Genomic DNA, 18,395 nt, shown 5'->3' on the forward strand with positions numbered 1-18,395 from the left:
GAAAGCTGTAGTCTTCGGGGGGTCAAGGCACCTCCGGGCTGCAGGGGACTTCTGCGCTCTCCCATTTCCTCCTTCTTCAGGCCTGCCACTTCCTCCACGAAGCCCTCCTTGGTACGCCTTCGTTCCCAGTTCCCACGCCCTGAGTAAATAACCTCTTCCCCTCTACCCCCCCACCTCCCTCTTCGCTCTGTACACACTTGTGCCATTAAGGCAGGCTGGAAGAGGGGTTAGGGCCCCAGACCCTGGGGCTATCTTCAGAGTCACTCCCCCTGGATACCTTTCTCAGCTGTGTGACCTCAGGCAGATTTCATTTGAACCTCCCGGTGCCTCGCTGTTCTCATCTGTAAAATAGAATTGATCATAGTACCTACCTATGGGGCTGTGGTGAGGATTAAGTTGAATGGTAGATTAAAAGTGTCTTGAAAAGTGCTGTTTAGTGACCTGCTCCGAACCGCTATGTTATCGCTCAGTTATGCTGGGATGATTACTCCTCCCCCAAACGTGGGCTTCTCGAAGCCTGGGTCTTTCACTTCTGCATCCTCCTGCTGAGGTCAGTGCCCAGTGCAGAACAGGCGCTCAGCAAAATGTGAAGGGACGGAGGGACGGACGGAGGGACGGACACAGGGACATATGTCTGGATGAGCACAAGTGCTCCAGGGACCTCACCCGCAAACTCAGCCGCGGAGGCCTGGCCCACGGATACCCACCGGGGATGCCACCCGGGCTCGTGTCCCCTACCCTCCTGTCCCTGCTTACCCAAAGCTTCCCCTGAGTGTGAGGAGCGGGGACTGAGAGGGGAGGGAATGCCATCAGATTCAAGTCCGGCAGGTTCACTGCGCGGCGACCACGTGGGTGAGAGCAGGTGGAAAGTATTGGTGAAAATGAGGTTTCTGGATGAGCTATGGTTTTATTTCCATCCCCCGGTTCCTGAGGGCCTGACGACAGCACAGCCTGGGCCCGCCGGTTCCCTGCCCAGGGCCCCTCCCTGCCTCTCGCCAGGAGCCCCTCTGAGGCCTGTTGGGAGCCTGCTCTGTGTCGGGGTTGGGGTTGGGCACCCACCCTCATGGCAAGCTTGGGAAGAAGGCACTGTACCCCATCTTAAAATTTAAAAAAGTGTTATTGTTTATTTTTGAGAGAGAGAGAGAGAGAGAGAGACAAAGCTCGATTGGGGGAGGGGCAGAGAGAGGAGGCGACACAGAATCCGAAGCAGGCTCCAGGCTCTGAGCTGTCAGCACAGAGCCCGACGCGGGGCTCGAACCCACGAACCGTGAGATCACGACCTGAGCCGAAGTCGGACGCTTAACCGACTGAGTCACCCCTACAGCCTCAAGTGCTGTATCCCATCCTAAGCTCATTCATCCGTCCATCGTACACCAATATTTACTGAGCACGTACTAGGCGCCTGCACTGTGCCGAGCACAGAAGAGTCAGAGGTGAAGAGGTGAAGATCAAGGCCTGCACCGTCTGGGGGCCCAGGCTGCAGAGCAGCACCTGCCAGGACAGACCGGCACGGGGGCAGAGCCCGCGTCCGCGTTCCGAGGCGGCTTGGCGCTCGGCCGCCTCCCAGTGCCAAGTCGTAAAGAGACTCCTAGAGGCGCAGACCGATGCCTTTATAATGCTCCCTCCGTGCACAGAGGCATTAACATGACGTCTATCACCATGGCATCGAGGTGCTTAGACAACCTGCTCCCCCCGGAGGTCGGAAACAGCGTGAAGCAGATTATGTGTCTCCCTGTGACATATGCGATCATGTATCACCGTGATGGATCAACAGTCAATACCGCCGGGGTCCCCGCCGCCCCCCAGCCAGTAGGAAGTGGCTTGCGTTTATATGTCTTCCTCACCTGGTGGGCAGTCCCTGCTCCTGGGGGCCGCCCTCCCGGTGCCGCCGCCGGAGTCGGTGGGAAACCTCTGCCGGCTTTCATTGTTCATGTGCAAAGCCGCCGAGGGGAGAGCATTTGGAAAGAAGGACGGAAACCGGACCCCTTGTGTGCCGTCACTGGGGGCTGCATGGGGCCGGGCGGGGGTGGGGGGCAGGCTCAGCTTTCACACCGCTGGCCATTAAACGCTGGCCCCGCCTACCTGCCCTGATCTTGAGCAAGCTGCGTTGCCTCTTGGGGGGCATAGTTTTCTCTTTTGTAAAACTGGGAGCATCACATTTATCTTGAGGGTTCATGGACACCGGTGGAGAAAGGAGGTGAAAGGCTAGCAGGTGCCGAAACTCGGCCGCATTTACCCCCAGCCTCCTCTGCCAGCGGGCATGCTGGGATCCTCCCCACGGCCCCCAGCCCCTTTCCCTCTGCCTCTCCGGATATGCAGGCAGACGTCTAGCCCCCTACCTCATGCAGCTTGGCCCAGTGCCGGGCTCCTGAACGCCAAGGGTAGAGGCTCCAGCCTGCTGGGGAGAGGGGTGGGGGCAGCAAACGTTACTGTCCCGGAGGCAGTGCCCGCTGGAAGTGAGGAAAGGGGCTGTGGCTCCGGGCCAGATGGGGAAGCAATTGATTTGTCTCCTGGTGGGGGAGGGGATGAGCTCAAGCCCAGGGCCCCTTCAGCAGGGGTGCGGGAGGGGAGGGAAAGACATCTCAGGTGAGTCAGGGAGGAGGCCTCCGCTGGGCCTCTGCGCTGCTCCCACGGTGGCCCTAGCTGTGCCGATGACGGGCAGCCGGCCTTCTAGCACCATTCAGGGCTGGGACCGTGTAGTTCCTGCCCTCACCCTCGCTGCCGGCCCCTCCGCCATCATGCGCCCGCCCCACCCCGCCCCTCCCAGCCCTCTCCACCTGGAACCCGGCCCTTGGATGAGCACATCCATCAGGGGGCCCCTGGACCATCTCTGAGGGGAAGTCTGTGTGAACACAGTCATTTTAAGCGTCAGACGTGAGTGAGCAGCTAAACCAAACCCTGGAGTCACTGGCGGGAGCGAATCCTGTGTCACCAGTGTCTTCGGGTTGGGCCACCGGCTAGAAGGGGGCCGAGGAGGGGAGAAGCACACCACATGGGGTGGATTCGGAGGCCCTGTCGGGGGTGGGGGGGGAGTGTGAGCCCCAGACTCCTCACCTAGAGGCCACGCTGCCTGGGGCTGTTCCCGCGACTTGTTCAGAGAGTCCAGGGTTATTGTTTAAAATGTATACTCATTTATTTTGAGACAGACAGAGAGCAAGTGAGGGAGGGGCAGAGGCAGAGGGAGAGAGAATCCCAAGCAGGCTCCATGCTGGCAGCACAGAGCCCGACTCGGGGCTCGAGCTCATGAATCGTGAGATCATGGCCTGAGCCGAAACCAAGAGTCGGATGTTTGACTGAGCCACCCAGGCGCCCCAGGTTGTTGAGAGGAGCAGGCCCAGTGAGGCCCCGAGGAAGCAGAAGGGTGGCCAGGGTGGAGCTTTGTGGGGACGCAAAAGGGAACTGACAGCCAGCAGACCATCCCCTCCCGTGAACCAGAGAGGAAGGAGGAACGCTGACCAGGAGGCCCGGATGGAGAGGCGGCCTCCGTGGTGTCGGGCCCCGCCAGACCCGCTCTCGGGCCCCCAGCTCCTGGGTTTGCTCCTGTTTCCCTGGACCCTGCAGCTCGCAGGTACGGCCGCCTTCCTTCTTCCCACGCACTCCCTGGCTCGCACATCAGAGTGACTTTCATCTGCCCGAGCAGCTAATTCCTGGGGACCTGTCTCGGGAGATTTGCTGGTTGCGTTTGAACATTGCAGACTTCACAGGGGAAGCCTTCAGGGACCCAGGAGATGTTTAGCTAATGCCTTGCCAAGGTGGCTTTTGAAGGGGTGGGGACGGCGCTCCCCCCCCCCCCCCCCCCCCACTGCTATGCTCACAGCCTTCTTCCGACAGCCTGAACTTTGGGCCTTAAGGTGGGAGGCAGGCATGCTGAGGCCAGGGGGCGTCAGAATAGGCGTGGGGTCAGTGGGGAGGGACAGCTCACCCCTAAGGAATCTTACGGTGGAGCCACAGAGTTGACCCTGCAAAGCCGCAGAGCCACCCTCAGCGTTGTTCCCCGTGTTAGCCAGGGAGACGAGGGGCAGCCAGGGGCTGGCCACCAGGAACACTGTGCCCCGGGCCACAAAATTGTCACTGTTGCCAGAAAGGGTGGCACTCTCCACTTCCTCAAGTCCAACCAGAGGCCACAACGGGAGCTTATGCCGTTCCCAGGACCAGCGCTGTGCCCCCTTTCCTGGCCCCAGATCCCCTCAGAAGCTGGGTGGCCTGGATCCAAGCCACCCCCAGGAGTGTGCCTCACCGGGCTGTCCACACCGGGGTCCCTCTTGGATTCCCAGGCTCCCCCCGCCCCACCGTGCAGCCGAGGAATGTTTCTTCCTCTTCGTCTAGACTTTTATGCCCCCTTTCTGCTTTGTCCTCTACCTTTTTCTTTATACCGTAAACAACGGCAGCTATATCCTTATTGTCGTGAATTAGCCTCTTCGAACACTTAATCTGGGCTTTACTCTCCCACTCAGCCCCGCTCCGGCCTGCCTTGGGGTACTGTCCCTGCCAGCCACTCAAAAACAGGGAAACTGAGGCCCAGGGAGGCCAGGTAGCTTTCCTGAGGCCTAGAAGGTGAGGACAGGTCAAGGTTAGACCCGAGTCAGCCTGAAGCCCAAGCCTGGACCCTTGGCAGCGGGCTCGTGGGGCTCCTCTCCGCTTTCTTTGTAAAGAACATTCCTCATAGAAAAAATTCTCTCCCCTCCCCCCAAAAAGGCAAGAGCCGACTGTGGTACCTACTGTAGGTTTCCTGGGCTGGGCCCCTTGCGACATCATCCCCTTTAACCTTGTGCCCTTTGCACTCTCCCGTCCCCCAGAGATGGCCGGCTCGGAGATGGCCCGAGGAAACGCAGCCTGCTGGTGGGACCCACGCTTGGTCATTTCTAACTTAATTGCCTTCCAATTCCCTTCATTTCTTTTTGTGCGGCCCCTCCTCCCTTGAAGGGACCCTGCACGCCTGGGTAACAGTGGATGACACTCTGCGGGATGCTGCTGTGAGGAGCGCTTTTGTAACTGTCTTCACTGTCAACACGCAGCACCTTTCCCAAACTCTGCTCTTTCACAAGAGGTGGAAAAGCCTGGGGGTCCTCCAGCACCTCCTGCAGCAGCAGACGGCACCCCAATTCTCTTGGTCCTGCCCCTGCGGGTGCCTGGCTCTCTCTGTCACTGACGCCCAGGGTCACCGTGCCATTTTCCTGAACTGCAGAAAGAAGCAGTGTTGAGTGCGTGCGAGGGCATTCAGCCTGAGTTTCGATCTGAGCTCTGTAATTCGCCCCAGGACCCTGGGCACGTTCCTAATGTCGCTCTGCCTCCGCTGCCTCATCTGTTAAATGGGTGGGATGGTAGTACCTCCTCGCTGAGCCTAGCAGAGCCCATCGAAACTCAAGATTCAGTTGGCCAGCTGGATATCTTGGCGAGCCCTCTGGCTCCTTGGGGTCTTTCTGACTTTTCCAGTGGCCTCTAGCACAGCATCCCAACAGAATGGTGTCTCAGAACCGCTATTGTTCCCAACCCTCCTCCCATCGTGAGGCGGGACTCAAGCTTGCTCTCCTCTGGTCTTCTGAGCTCCCTGCCAATTCTGCTTTTCTCAAAGGGTCTGGCAGCCACTGTGGTCTCATGGGCAACTGCTCTCCCCCAGGGGTGGCTCGTCAGTCACCTGCCGGGGCTTTGGGGCCAGACAGGCCAGGTTCAAGTCCTACCTTCTTCTATTGACTGCTGTGTGACCTTAGGCAAGGGACTTAACCTTTCTGAGCCTCTGTGTCCTCAACAAATGTCAGTCCCCTTTCTCTTCCCGGCCTTCCCAGAACTCTGGGCTATAGTGATTTCTCAAATGTCCTTGGAGGAGGACCGCTTCTAGGCACTGGCGGTGGGGGGGGGGGACCCGGAGGTGAAGAACCCGTACCCCGCAGCCTGGCAGAAACGCTGAGATCTGCCCAGAGGACGTGACAGGACATGAGCCAAGGAGGGAGTTGCCGATGCCGGCTCGCCCCTCTCCCCCTTGGCTCTAGACTCAGGTGTCCCCGCTCGCTTTGTTGTCCTAAAGATGTTCAGGAGCCTCCTGCCTTCTTGCTCGCAGCTCCGAGCCTCTGTCAGGATTGGCCTCTGCTTTTCATCTTTGTCTAATCCCAATAAAGAGCTTGCGAGGCAGGCGGAGAGAACCGCCAGAGGTGGGGCAGGGGGAGGGCTGGAGGGGGCAAGGGAGCCGAGATGGGGAGGAGGCGGAGCAGGTGGGTGGGTGGCAGACACAGCGTGAGAGGCCAGAAGGCAGAGGCAGGGGGAGGGAACGGGGAGAGGTTCAGTTTGACTGGAGAGGAGGGGCTCTCGGCGGAGCAGTGGGTTACGGATCCCACTGGGTGGATTTTAAATGCCTGTCAGGTAGGGGTTCCGGTTGGCCCTGTCGTCATGACTTTCTCTTTTTAACTCGTGAGCTATAATACGTACACGGAAAAGTACAATCAGTGTTCTAAAACAAAGACCTGTGCGGCTCCCACTCAGAGAACGCTGCAGGCCCCCGCAGCCCCTGGTCCCCCTCCTCCCCCCACCAAGACACCCCTCTCTCCCACCCAGACTTTTAGGGCAATCGTGTCCCGGCATCTCTTTATAGTTTTGCCCTTCGGTATGTGTTCCTGAATGGTATAGACTGGACTTGCCTGGTGTTGAACTTTGTATGATCAGAACGATGCCGTCTGTTCTTCTGTGACGCTCCTTTCGCTCCGAGTGACGCTTTTTAAGATATATCTAGTTGACGGTGTGGCTGTGGTTTGTTTATTTTCATTGCCACAGAGCAGGGATCACAAGCAAAGGCCCCAGGGCTAAATCCAGCCCGCTGCCTTTTGGCCTGCGCGTCGTGAGTGGCCTTTCTGGTTTTTAATGGCTGGAAGAAAATCAGGAGAAGACCATGTCGTGACGCGTGAAGATTATACAATAGTCACATGCCAGTGTCCATAAGTAAAGTTTTATTGGAACAAACCACACTCATTCATTTGTAGATCGCCTGTGACCGCTGTCACCCTACGTCGGCAGCGTTGAGTAGTTGCGAGAGAGACCATCTGGCCCACGAGGTGTAAGATGTTTACTCTCTGGCCCTTTACGGAGCACGTCCGCCAGCCCCCGCTGTGGAGCGTCCCATTGGATGAACTCACCGCAAGTTAGTTATGATCCACACTTCACGCGCTTCCTGTCTGTGGCTGTGAACACTCATGTGTGGTCTCCGGCCCTTGTGTGTTCAGTGCGTCCAGGGGACACGTTCCCGTTAAGGCTGCTTCTTTCCAAGCGGACTGTGAGCTTCGGGGAGGCTGGAAAACGTGCGGACTTTCGTGGTTTGAATCCTCGATCCCCAGCTCGGTGCCTGGTCCTCGGGGGATGTGCCGGAGATACCACAGCAGGAAGGACTCAAGTCCTCAGCCACAGACAACCCCGGGAGGCGGTCCAAGAAGGCTGGGTGGAGACTTGATGCCTCCAGGAGAGGGAGCTGGGTCCAGGGGCAGGAGGTGGGCCCCGGGCTCCTCAGCGCAGGTAGAGGGACGAGACCCTGATGTCTTGGGAATAAGAGTGTGGATACTGGAGTTCCGGGTAAACGTGGGCCCTGAAACAGGATCTCACGCTTGTTGTGGATCTAGGGACCCTGGTGGGAGTGCAGGCCTGAGGCGCTGGGGTAGGGGGCCGAAAGCAGAGGAAGGGAAGGGGGTGACCTGAGCCTGGAGAGGGAGTAGGTGTGAAATTGGCAGGCGGAGCTCCTGAAACCCTGGTGAGGACAGTCTGGCCGGCCTGGGGTCCAGTCATGGAAGATGTGGCCAAGTCACCTGACCACGCTGAGCCCCCCACTTCCCCGGCAGGGCGCTCGGCACCCTCCCGTGCAGACCTCTTGCTGGGGTGACAGGAAGACACCTCCAGGACCACCGGTGGCCCTGGGACCTCCATCAGGGACCCCTCAGGAAGGGTCCGTGGGGCGGGGTGCCTGTAAGAGGTGGTATGGTGAACCTGATGTGTGTCTGCTCCCCTCAGGGCCGCACGGGGGCCGTGCGGAAGAAGGTGAGGTCAGAACCAGGTCTGTGCTTGCTGTCGGTGGCTCAGGGGAAGGGGACGCCAAGCCAGGCCAACCCACAGGCTGGTATCCCACAGCCGGCGGACGCCTCGCCTGCCGCTCTGCTCCTAGGGCCCAAGGCCTATTTCTGAAGGCCCCTCGGCAACTCAAAGCAAAACTTAAAAAGTTTAAAAGGGTACATGCTTGGACCAGAAAACCTTTATATACGAGGATGGTCGCTCACGGGTCCGTGGACCATGGCCGGAGACTAACTCACTGACATCGGCTGGCCCCTTGCTGTGGGGGGTTTGGACGAGACCCTCTCCCACCCCCTGGCCCTGAGCTGTCCTTTCCTCCGGCTCCTGCCTCCCACACCCACAACCCACTTTGGAGCCATGCTGGAGGACTGCCTGCCGCTACCCCTTTGCTCCTGCTCCCTTTTCCTGGGAGGGGTCCTCTCACTCCCCCACCTGGTGACTCCAACCTGTCAGCCAAGGTCGAACTGTGCTACCTTCTCTGTGGGGCCCATTGTGGCCCACTCAGCCAGGCCCCGACAAACCCAATGGCCGGCTTGTCCCCCCAGTTCACCTGTGGTTCTGAGCCTCAGGAGCTCAGAGGTCTGAAGGGCACGACTGGGCTCACCGGGGCAGGCGAGGGTGCCGATGGCACCAGGGAACACATGCCCAACCTTAAGAGGTGAACTGTGTACAAAAAGCCGGAGAGAGGCCTGAGAGAGAAGGTGCAGGCTGGGGAGCTCTGGGGGGAGGAGGAAAGGTCAAAGAGGGAGTCACCGGCAGGTTAGGGTCAAGGCCAGAAGCTGCAGGAGCCACAGCTTAGCCTCCAAGGTCTTTGCTGAGCTCCGCTGGTGGTGGGAGGGGAGGAGGCCTACAGGAGGCAGGGACAGGGCTGGCCCAGTGGAAGGAGAGGGAGGACAGAGGGCAGTGAGTGATTTTGTGCCTGGAGGGTACCGGGTCTTTGGGGAGATAGAGATTTAAGAGAAGTCAAGATAAAAGTGATCTGGGGAAGGCGTCTACAGGAAGGAGTTAGTGTGTTGACAGCCAGAAGCATTTATGTTTTAAAAGGAGGCTGGAAGAGGAGGGGGTCCCAAGCCCTCAGACCGAATCACTAATGCAAGGGGCTTAGGCAGTCGAGGAAGACTGGAACTCTGTAGTATTTCTCTTGTCTTTCTTTTCTTTAAAATTTTTTTTTAACGTTTATTTATTTTTGAGACAGAGAGAGCCAGAGCATGAACGGGAGAGGGTCAGAGAGAGAGGGAGACACAGAATCTGAAACAGGCTCCAGGTTCTGAGCTGTCAGCACAGAGCCCGACGCGGGGCTTGAACTCACGAACCGCGAGATCATGACCTGAGCCGAAGTCGGCCGCTTAACCGACTGAGCCACCCAGGCGCCCCTCTCTTGTTGTCTTTCTAACACAAAATGTGACTGCGTCAATTCCCAATCCAGAAGCCCACAGAGGCTCCCCCGGGGTTTCCAGGATGACTTTTGCCACCTTCCACCTCCCGCCTCCCTGAGCCCCCAACCCTTACGACTCCACTGCGCCTTGTTGAGCCCCCCAACTACCAACAGGACGGGTGTCTGGTTTCCAGATTTCTCGAAGCTTCATCCGAGAGGTTTTTGCGCTGAAAACCCCCTCTCCGCCCCCCTCCCCCACCCGGCTGCCTCCGATTCCTCCTTCAAAGCCCAGCTCGTAAAGGGATGTGCACGAGGTCCACAGCCATGATGTCACGGAGGCAGAACCGCAGGCCGGTTCAGTGTTCTTGATCTTTCGCTGCAGTGTCTAGAATTTCTACAGTGAGCATGTCTCGCTTTTATAATGGGGGGAAGAGGGCCTAAAGAATCATAGTTTGAAAAACAATGGACCCCATCCAAGGGTCATGCCTCCAGGAAGTCTCTGCCCCCTCCCGGCTGGGTTGGGTCCCCTCCTCTGGGTTTGTGCAGGCTCTGAGACGTCTCTTTATCTCCCCACTCTCCAGCCTCACCCGTCAGCTCTGCCCAGGCACAGGGCCCGGTCCTCCCTGGCAGGACTTGGAGAGAGCATACTGCGGTGGGTGCCGTGGCGGGGTCTACCCTCTCACCCTTCCTCTTTGGTCCACTCCGTCCTGATGTCCGTCTTTGCTGGCAGAGGAGGGTACAAAGGGAGAAACGGAGTCCAAACGAGCTCCAAAGTTTGAACAACTTGCCTCTTCACAAAGCCGAAGGAGAGGTGATGCCGTAAAAATGCCAATTAAGACCCACGAAGCTTCTACATTTCTGGGACCAAACATTTGACATCCTGCACTTGGTCTGTGTCCCCTCCTGGCCGCGGTGCACCCCGGGGTCCAAAGATTGGAGGCTTTAGAACAGAACGCAGGCGGGCTGTGGAAATGGCCCCCGAGGCAAGCCACATCCGTATGTAGCTTTGTAATTCGGAGGTGTTGAAAGATGTGACAGCCAGTCTGATGGCAGTGTTGGAGGGCACCAGCACTAAAAGCTTCATAACACACGCTCTCTGTTCAAAGGTTGCCTTCCAACGCCTGCTATACGCTTCTCCCTAATCAGCCACTTGGCCACGCGCCGTTGTGTTTGATGCCCGTGTCCTGAAGGACTCACCCGTTTTTCTGCGGCATCCTGGGATGCGTGCTCAGGCAAACGGCCGGAGCCCTGTGATAAGACCAGCAGCCCCACTTCTGTGTCTTCCCGGGAGCCCTTCAGATGGGCCTTGAAAAAAAAAAAAAAAAAAAAAAAAGGCATGGTCTGAGAGATGCCAGAATTAAATTGGAGGGCAAAACTGCATGCCTAAAATAAAGACCGTGGGAACGGCTTTCTTCTGTAGCTGGGGAATCAAAGTATTTTCCTTTAAAATCGACCTGAGTCGGGATGGATACCTTTGATCGGCACGTCTGGGCTCTCACACCCCTGGTTGACGATGCTGATGCTTGGGGGCTGTAGAAGGGATTGAGTTCCGGGCAGAGCGGGGAGCTGGGGCCAAGGCCTGGCCTAGGAGTGGGTGGGTCAGAGGGGCCTCGAGGCCAGGGCAGATGGAAAGAGTGGGGAAGGAGGGAGCACCAGATTTTGGGGGTGGAGGGATGTCGTTGCTGGAGTGAAGGAGGGACACAGCTTGTCTCTGCCACCGGACCAGTCTGTGGAGGGCTCCTGGGGCCCCTTGCTTTCTGCTCTGGGAGCCACAAGCTCCCCTTGAGCTGGACAGCAGTCGCTGTCCCCCGTAAGCTGCAGGGTCATTTCTGATGAGTACCTTCGTCCCCAGATCCCATAGGCTGCCAGACATGTCTGCCTATTAGATGACCCAAATCTAGGGAAATGGCCTCCGAATTTTTAGCTCCCTTTAAAGGGGTGCAGCGCTGGGGGCACCTGGGTGGCTCAGTGGGTTGAGCGTCTGACTTCAGCTCAGGTCATGATCTCACAGTTCAAGAGGTCGAGCCCTAAGGCGGGGCTCACTGCTGTCAGTGAGGAACCCCCTTCGGATCCTCTGTCCGTCCCCCTGCCTTCTCTGTACCTCTCCCACTCGCACTCTCTCTCTCTCAAAAAAATAAATAAACTTAAAAAAAGTAAATAAAGGGGTACCGCTCTTTCATTTGAGAAATGTTTTCTTTTTCTTGCTCTCAGATTTTAAAACTGTAGCATAGACCAGTGGTTAAGAGTGTGGGGTTGGGGCGCCTGGGTGGCGCAGTCGGTTAAGCGTCCAACTTCAGCCAGGTCACGATCTCGCGGTCTGTGAGTTCGAGCCCCGCGTCAGGCTCTGGGCTGATGGCTCGGAGCCTGGAGCCTGTTTCCGATTCTGTGTCTCCCTCTCTCTGTGCTCCTCCCCCGTTCATGCTCTGTCTCTCTCTGTCCCAAAGATAGACAAACATTGAAAAATTAAAAAAAAAAAAAAAAAAAAAAAAGAGTGTGGGGTTAAGGGACACCTGGGTGGCTCAGTCAGTTGACAGTCCAACTTTGGCTCAGGTCGTGATCTCGTGGGTTTGTTGAGTTCGGGCCCCACATCGGGCTCACTGCTGTCAGCCTGTCAGCCTGTCAGCGCAGAACCCACTTCGGATCCTCTGTCCTCCCCTCTCTGCCCCTCCCCCACTTGCACTTTCCCACCAAATAGGTAAATATTAACAAGAAAAAAGAAAAAAGAAAAAAAAAGGGTGTGGGGTTAAGGACCAGCTTAAAATTACATCCCCACTCCTGACCAGCTGTGATGCTGGGCAAACCTCTTCCTTTCTCAGAGCCTCAGTTTTCTCATCTGCAAAAGGGGAGGGTGCCCCCGGGGACATTGACGCGTCTCATCACGGGGCTTACCAGCAATGCCTGAGAAACTGTGCCAAGCAGGGGGAGTCGGGAACCCAGGAGTGGCTCAGGAAGGAAGGAAGTCCTGCAGATTGAGAGGGTGACGGCACAGTCCTGGGAGAGGAAGGGGACAGGAGGGCATTCGGAGCAGTGAGACTAGCGTGGGCAAAGACTCAAGAGCCTGGCAGGCCTGGTATTTGGGGGCGAGTGAGCAGAGGGCAGCTGAGCTGGGCCGCGCAGGGCCTGGAGGCACGGCTTGGATCCTCCAATCAAGGGACTTGAAATTTTTATTTTTTAAAGGTGGCCCAAAGCTAAGGGACGCTTGTTATAGCATGACCCCGTCTGAACCCAGTTATGTGAATTTAACTGAAACCAGGAGGTCACAGAAAGTGCCCTTGTTATGCACAAAATGCTTCGTGTTCTATTTTCTTTTTAGCTGCTGGTGTTCACCATGTAAATTGGTTTCAGTCTCCTTCCTGGGTCTCCCCTGGTGGGGCAGCCCAGCAGGGTGAGCAGGATGGTTTGTGGCTCCCTCGGGAGCAGTGCAGGGCAGGTCTCTGGTTGCAGGGGAGAGGAGCCCAGGGGAGGGGAGCTGTCGGGTGAATGGGGGCGTGCGATGTGTGGGGTGTGGGGAGGGCAGATGGAGCGGGCACCCTTCCTGCATCGAGTCAAGTTCTTTGACCGCGAGCCCCTCCCCCAAGGGACTCAGCACAGGGTCGCGGGGCCAGGGTGGCAGTGAGACCCGCGGCTCACGTGGCCACAGACTCAAAAGAAGAACCAGAAAAGGAAGGATCTGGTGACAGCGGGTGGCAGACAGACTCTTTCCCAACAGGGGCAACAGATCCTCAGGATGGGGGGAGGACAGAGGGACACTGCCGGAGGGAGGGCTCTCCAGGCTCTGAGCCCCTGCACACCTGGCGGGGGGGCCTGGGGACGAGGCCCAGGGTCTGCACCCCGGGGTGTCACCCACTCCCTTGTGTCCAGGCCAGGCCAGGGCCCGGGGAGCTAGACAGGCTGTCGTGCTGGCCGGCCGCCCCGCTGTGGGCCTGTCGCTTACACAGGCAGAGGGTCGGGCTGCATTTGGCCTTCCAGGCTCGACGAGGACTCCTCTGACCTCCTCGCCTCTTTCTGGTGCCCGGGGAAGAAAGGCAGCTCGGCCTGGTGGCCCCTCTGATGTTCCTGGCCCCACTTAATCCCATGCCAACCCTCTGCTGCTCTCCCCGATTTTCAGGGGCAACACCAAGCTTCGGAGAAAGAAAGCCACCCGCCGGAGGTGGCACAGACTTCGGGCGGCAAAGGCAGGATCCAAACCCAGGCCTGATACCTCAAGAAACTAGGCTTTTCCCACACGCCCCCAACCCACATTTCTGGCCAGGCCCCAGACTTCCTAGCAGTCCTGGGAGCTACAGAGAAGTGAGGGGTGGAGGGTGTGCCATCCCTGAGGACACCCCTCCTGCCAAGGGCTGGTGGCGGGGCGGGTGTGTGTGGGGGGGTGGCGGAGGGCTTAGCTGTAGAGCCTACGCTGCCCAGCAAACCGGCTGTGCTTGTAATGGTGTGGGGGTGGGGAGGGGAGATCTTGGAGATGCCTTGGAAGTAAGCAAGCTCCGGGGCAGGGCTGGGCTGGGCTGGGGGCCCTAGGGAGCGGGGTCCTCTCAGGCTGGGGTGGTGGCCCTTCGGAGTGGGGTCCTCTCAGGCATCACGCTATCCGACTATTTCCCAATCCCATCTCTGGCCGTCCTCTCCTCACCACCGCCCCACCTCTGCCCCGGCTCCACGCGAGCGTCGTCCCCAGGCCCTTCTCCCTACCAGGCAGGGAGCTCTGTGACTTGGACGAACCCATCTCCCTACAGAAAACAAGCCAGGCTTCTCCCTCCTCCCTGCCTGAGTCCTGGCCTGGGCTGCACCAAGAACCCACCAGCCTCCCGGAGGATTATCCAAAGAGCGACTTGGCGGGGCTCCCGCGGCCCCGTAGACCTTTCATCGCAGGGAGATGTTGCGGGGGAAGCCAAGCCAGCCTGGCCGCTCCAGCCGCTCTGCCCAGCGGTCACTCGCAGGCAGACTCGAAGCCCCGGTTCTTCGTCTCTCCAACCAGGGTAACAGCCAAAAGGCTGAACTCGGTGCATGCTGAAGCAGCGTCTGGGGCCTGTGTGAGAGTGAGGGGTGAGGGTCCCTTTTTCTTCTCCCCCCTGGAGCCCCCTTGGCGTCCTTCCCCGTGTGTCAGCTGGGTCGAGACGGGGGACAGGGAAGGGGCAGGGAGAGGGCAGAGGAGCCCTGCTGGTGGGTGCTGTGACAGCTGGCCCTGTGCTCTGGGTACCCACAGGGCTGGCAGTGGGTCCCCTCGGGCACTTTTGTGCACCGGCTGTGCTCCTGCGGCTCTGCCTCCCTCCTCAGCCCCAGGAATTTAAGTCTCGCCCTCAAGTCCTCCTCCCTGGGCCACGTGCTCCTCTGGGTGGCCCATGAAATGCAAGAGGGTCCCCAGGGAGCTCGCTCTGCCCCAACCCACCTCGTTCGGTGGGGGATACACTCCAAGCTTTGGGAGGGTCCCACTGAAGCCCCTCTGGGTCTGGGGTGAGGGCTAGGTGCCCAAAGGGCAGGCGGGCGCCCTCTCCAAGCCTCTCGGCACCCATGCTCTCTGTCACGCAGCCCCCTGGCCTCCAACTCTGGGAAGCTGGGACTTGGGCCGGGGATCTGCATGTGGCGTCGGTTGCCACCGTGAACCAGCCCCAGGCCAGGCCACACAGGACTGTGTCCCTGACTCGACTACCCACTTTGTCCGGGGGCTGGTTTCACATCCTCAGCACGGACAAAGCCTGGGCTCAAATACCGCTTGGCCACTTAGGGACTCCGTGGCTTCGGGCCTCTAGGACCCTCTGGGGTCTTTGTCTGCAAAATGGGGCTGCGGTGGTGGCCTCAAAGGGTTGTCGTGGTGTTTAGCTGTGCCCAGCCAGGGCAGGGGCTGGCACGGCCTAGGTGGCAGCCGGGCTGCTGTGGTCCGGACTCCGGGGTTGCTAACACCCCAATAAGAGTAAGAGGCCTTGGAGGCGGTGGGCTGCACCATCCGGCCAGGACCCAGGCTCCTTCTCGGCAGTGACAGGCCTGCACCCCTCCTCCTCAATTTTTACCCGCTGTTCCCCGGTTGTCCGTCCTTCCTGGTCGACAGAGACTTGCCTCCTTCTTCGCTGCTGGAGAGTGTGGTTTCTCTGAGGTCTGGGGCTCTCCTGTCCGAGGCAGACCTGACCCGGGGCCACACGCTGTCGCGATCCTAACCTTCTGACCGTAAAATAACGAACCCTGGCAGAATGCAGAACAAAGGCCATCTCTTTTTATGGATGTCCCCCGAATTGTAAAGATTGGCCTAATCACACTAGCACGTTAGATCATTTTCTAGAAGGATACCTCAAACGGGGAAATAATTTTGAAGACAATTGGATGAACGTCTTCCTGCTTGGACAAACAGGAAGGCGGCCTTGGAGTAGTGACAGCGTGTCTGGCCTCCCCAGGCCTCTTAGACACACAGAGAAGAGACGCGGAGGCCCCGGGGTGGGCAGGCGGGGGGGAGGAGGAGAGGCCTCCTCAATGGCCCTGGCGAGACCACTTTCCTGGTGGTTTTGGTTGGCTTCCAACCTCCCGGCCCCCAGGAGGAAGCACTGGCCTGGTGCCGTTGCCTGGAGGGCCAAACGGGACAATGTGGCTAAAAGGGTGGATCCCACGCTGAGTCTGGGGACTGGGTGGGAGGAGGCCAGATGAAGAGGTGGGAGTCCCAGGCCCAGGGGCCTCAGGGGTGGACGCAGAGCGGGAAGTGGCCTGTGGTGGGAGTGGGGGGGAAGGACTCCAGCGTGACCTTGCTAGGCAGGGCAAGGAATGTCCCGACAGAATCTGGGTGCGACAGATGACACCTCCCTCACAGACTGACGGTGAGACACAGATGAGAGCAAATGCTCCTTCCTTCCTTCCTTCCTTCCTTCCTTCCTTCCTCCCTTCTGGGGAGCTGGGGATCCAGAAAACCCAGGACAGGGGCTCCTGATCTGGGGAGCTAGAAATGTTGGCATGTGGGCTCAAGGGTTCCACCAGATACCCAGAAGGGCCCATGACCTGGAAAAGGCTGAAGAGCCCTGGTTTCGAGCAATGAGATCAAAAGGCAAGGAAGGGGTCCCTAGTGCAAGAGGCCAAGGCCCACTGGGACACCGCGCCCCTGAAGCCGCAGGGAACGGGGTGGGGAAACAGCCTCTGGGTGCGACAGATTCAGGGCAAGGTTTGTCCCTCCTGATGCCTGGCGTGCCTCCTCCTTCAGGCCGGGGAGAGCCATGGCTCCCCTCTGTGTGTCTTCTGCCAGGAAAGGTTTCTTGATTTTGTCTCCTGCCTCCTTCCTCTTTTACTCCTTGTCCTTCGGCAGCTTTGGGTCTTTTCCAACCGGTGCTCTTATCCAACGTGGCTTCCTGGCCTTTGAGTAGGGATGCGGTTAGGAATGTGGGGTCTGGAGTCTGCCTGCCTTGGGCAGGGCTACAGCTCCACTCCCTACCCGCTGAGAGATTGAAAGCTAGCAGGGTGACCTCCCTGACCCTCGGACTCTTCCCCTCTGTGAACTGGAGCTCTTACACACTTCGCCTTGGGTGTGCTGAGAGATGGAGGGTTGTACGGACAAAGCACTTGGCTTTACCGCACGCCGTGGCTGCGTTGCAAGGTAGGAGTGTGAGCTGAAGCCTTCAGGAGGGAGAAGGGACTGAAGCGGCCCGGAGGGTAGGCTCCTGCTCTCTCCTTTTCCTTCCACTGCAGGAGGACAGTTGGTGACCCACATCGGCGCCCCCATCATGGTCTCTCTGGCCAACGAGGCCATCTCCTTTGGCTGCAAAATCTCCTACCCGCACACCCCCGAACTGAAGGACTTCACAGCCTGGTACTTTCACGTGGACCTTCAGAGTCAGAGGAGCTCCGAGAAGCAGATCAACTGCTCAGCCCACCCGGTCCAAGAGAACCAGACGCACAGCCTGAAATGCTGGGTCACGCCCCAGCTGCCCAATGCGTCAGCCACCGGTACCTACTACTGCTCCGTGCACTGGCCAAACTTGATAAGAATCAGCAAAGGAATCTTCATCCTGGTCCGAGGTGAGGCTCCCTCCCGGGCTCTCCCCAGGGCGAAGGGCCCAGAGAGTTCACACTGTAGGGTTTGGGGCCCCGGACCTAAAGCGGGGAACACCTCCTCTATCAGCTTTGGCAAAACAGAACAGGGTGTCCTCAGGGAGCCCCTGGCCGCACAGGCGTGCCGACACCCACCTCGGTTCGGGAAGGACGGAGGCCTGGGATGGAGCTATGCCTCTGGCCACCCCACGGGTACCCGAGAGAAACCACTGGGCCCTAGGTCTCGGTGTCCCTCCGGCACAATGTGTGTGGGGGGGGGGCTGGGCACAAGTTGGGCTGCTGCACGTGTGTGTCTGTGGCAGCCCGTGACTGAGCGCTGGGCTCATGTGCGTATTTCTGGGAAAGCTTCCTAGTTTCATCACATCCTCAAAGGAGCGATGACTATAGACAGTTACGAACAGCCTATCAGCAAAGCCGTGACTCTCTGACCTGCCCCGGGGCCTCCCACCAGCCGGGGCTGGGGGCTGGGAACGCCACGGAGCTGGGTTGGCCAGGGTGCGGCTGTGGGCCCGGCCTTCATGGCAAAACCCTGCCCGTCAAGGGCTCTTACGGGGAAGAATGAGATGCCGTGTGCAAGGGCTGGCGTCTGGTGATAGGAAGTGTTTGATAAATAACAGACACTGATGCGCCTGGCATGTAGTTGGCACTCTGCAGTTTTCTGCCAGCCAGATGGAGGGAGGGAGGGAGGGAGGGATAAAAGGATGGACTGTGCCCTTCACCTACCCCTGGTGCAGGCCAGCCACCAGCTAGGCCCAGGACAAACTGGGCCCCTCACCCTCACCGCACCTGCCCGTGTGAGCCCCGTCTCACCTGCGGCACACCGGTGAGGAGGCCCTGGAGGATGACATGACTCGCCTAGGGTCCCACAAGCGGCCATCGGTGGCACCAGTTCACCCCGAGACAGGGGCACTTGAGAAGCAAAGACGTGGTCCTTGCCCTTAACCAGAATCAAGGCGGCAAACACAGA

General features: G+C 58.9%; 1 protein-coding gene across 5 annotated transcripts in view; it reads left to right on the forward strand.

The window, feature by feature from the left end:
* The first annotated feature begins 2,792 nt into the window (after positions 1-2,792).
* Positions 2,793-18,395, forward strand: part of NFAM1 (NFAT activating protein with ITAM motif 1) — a 32,595-nt gene continuing 16,992 nt past the window's right edge. The window contains exons 1-2 of one of the 5 annotated variants that reach the window (XM_040490657.1): positions 2,793-2,874; positions 17,066-17,395. In XM_040490657.1, coding sequence (XP_040346591.1) covers positions 17,101-17,395 — 295 coding nt within the window. In that variant the 5' untranslated portion in view covers positions 2,793-2,874; positions 17,066-17,100. Of the gene's footprint in view, positions 2,875-3,314; positions 3,569-7,380; positions 7,495-14,263; positions 14,386-16,950; positions 16,974-17,065; positions 17,396-18,395 lie in introns of those variants that run through there. The other 4 variants (XM_040490656.1, XM_040490659.1, XM_040490655.1 and 1 more) reach the window with 4 other exon arrangements.

This window comes from Herpailurus yagouaroundi, unplaced genomic scaffold (genome assembly GCF_014898765.1).
Source record: "Herpailurus yagouaroundi ecotype Mexico unplaced genomic scaffold, PumYag 182, whole genome shotgun sequence".
NCBI lineage: Eukaryota > Metazoa > Chordata > Mammalia > Carnivora > Felidae > Herpailurus > Herpailurus yagouaroundi.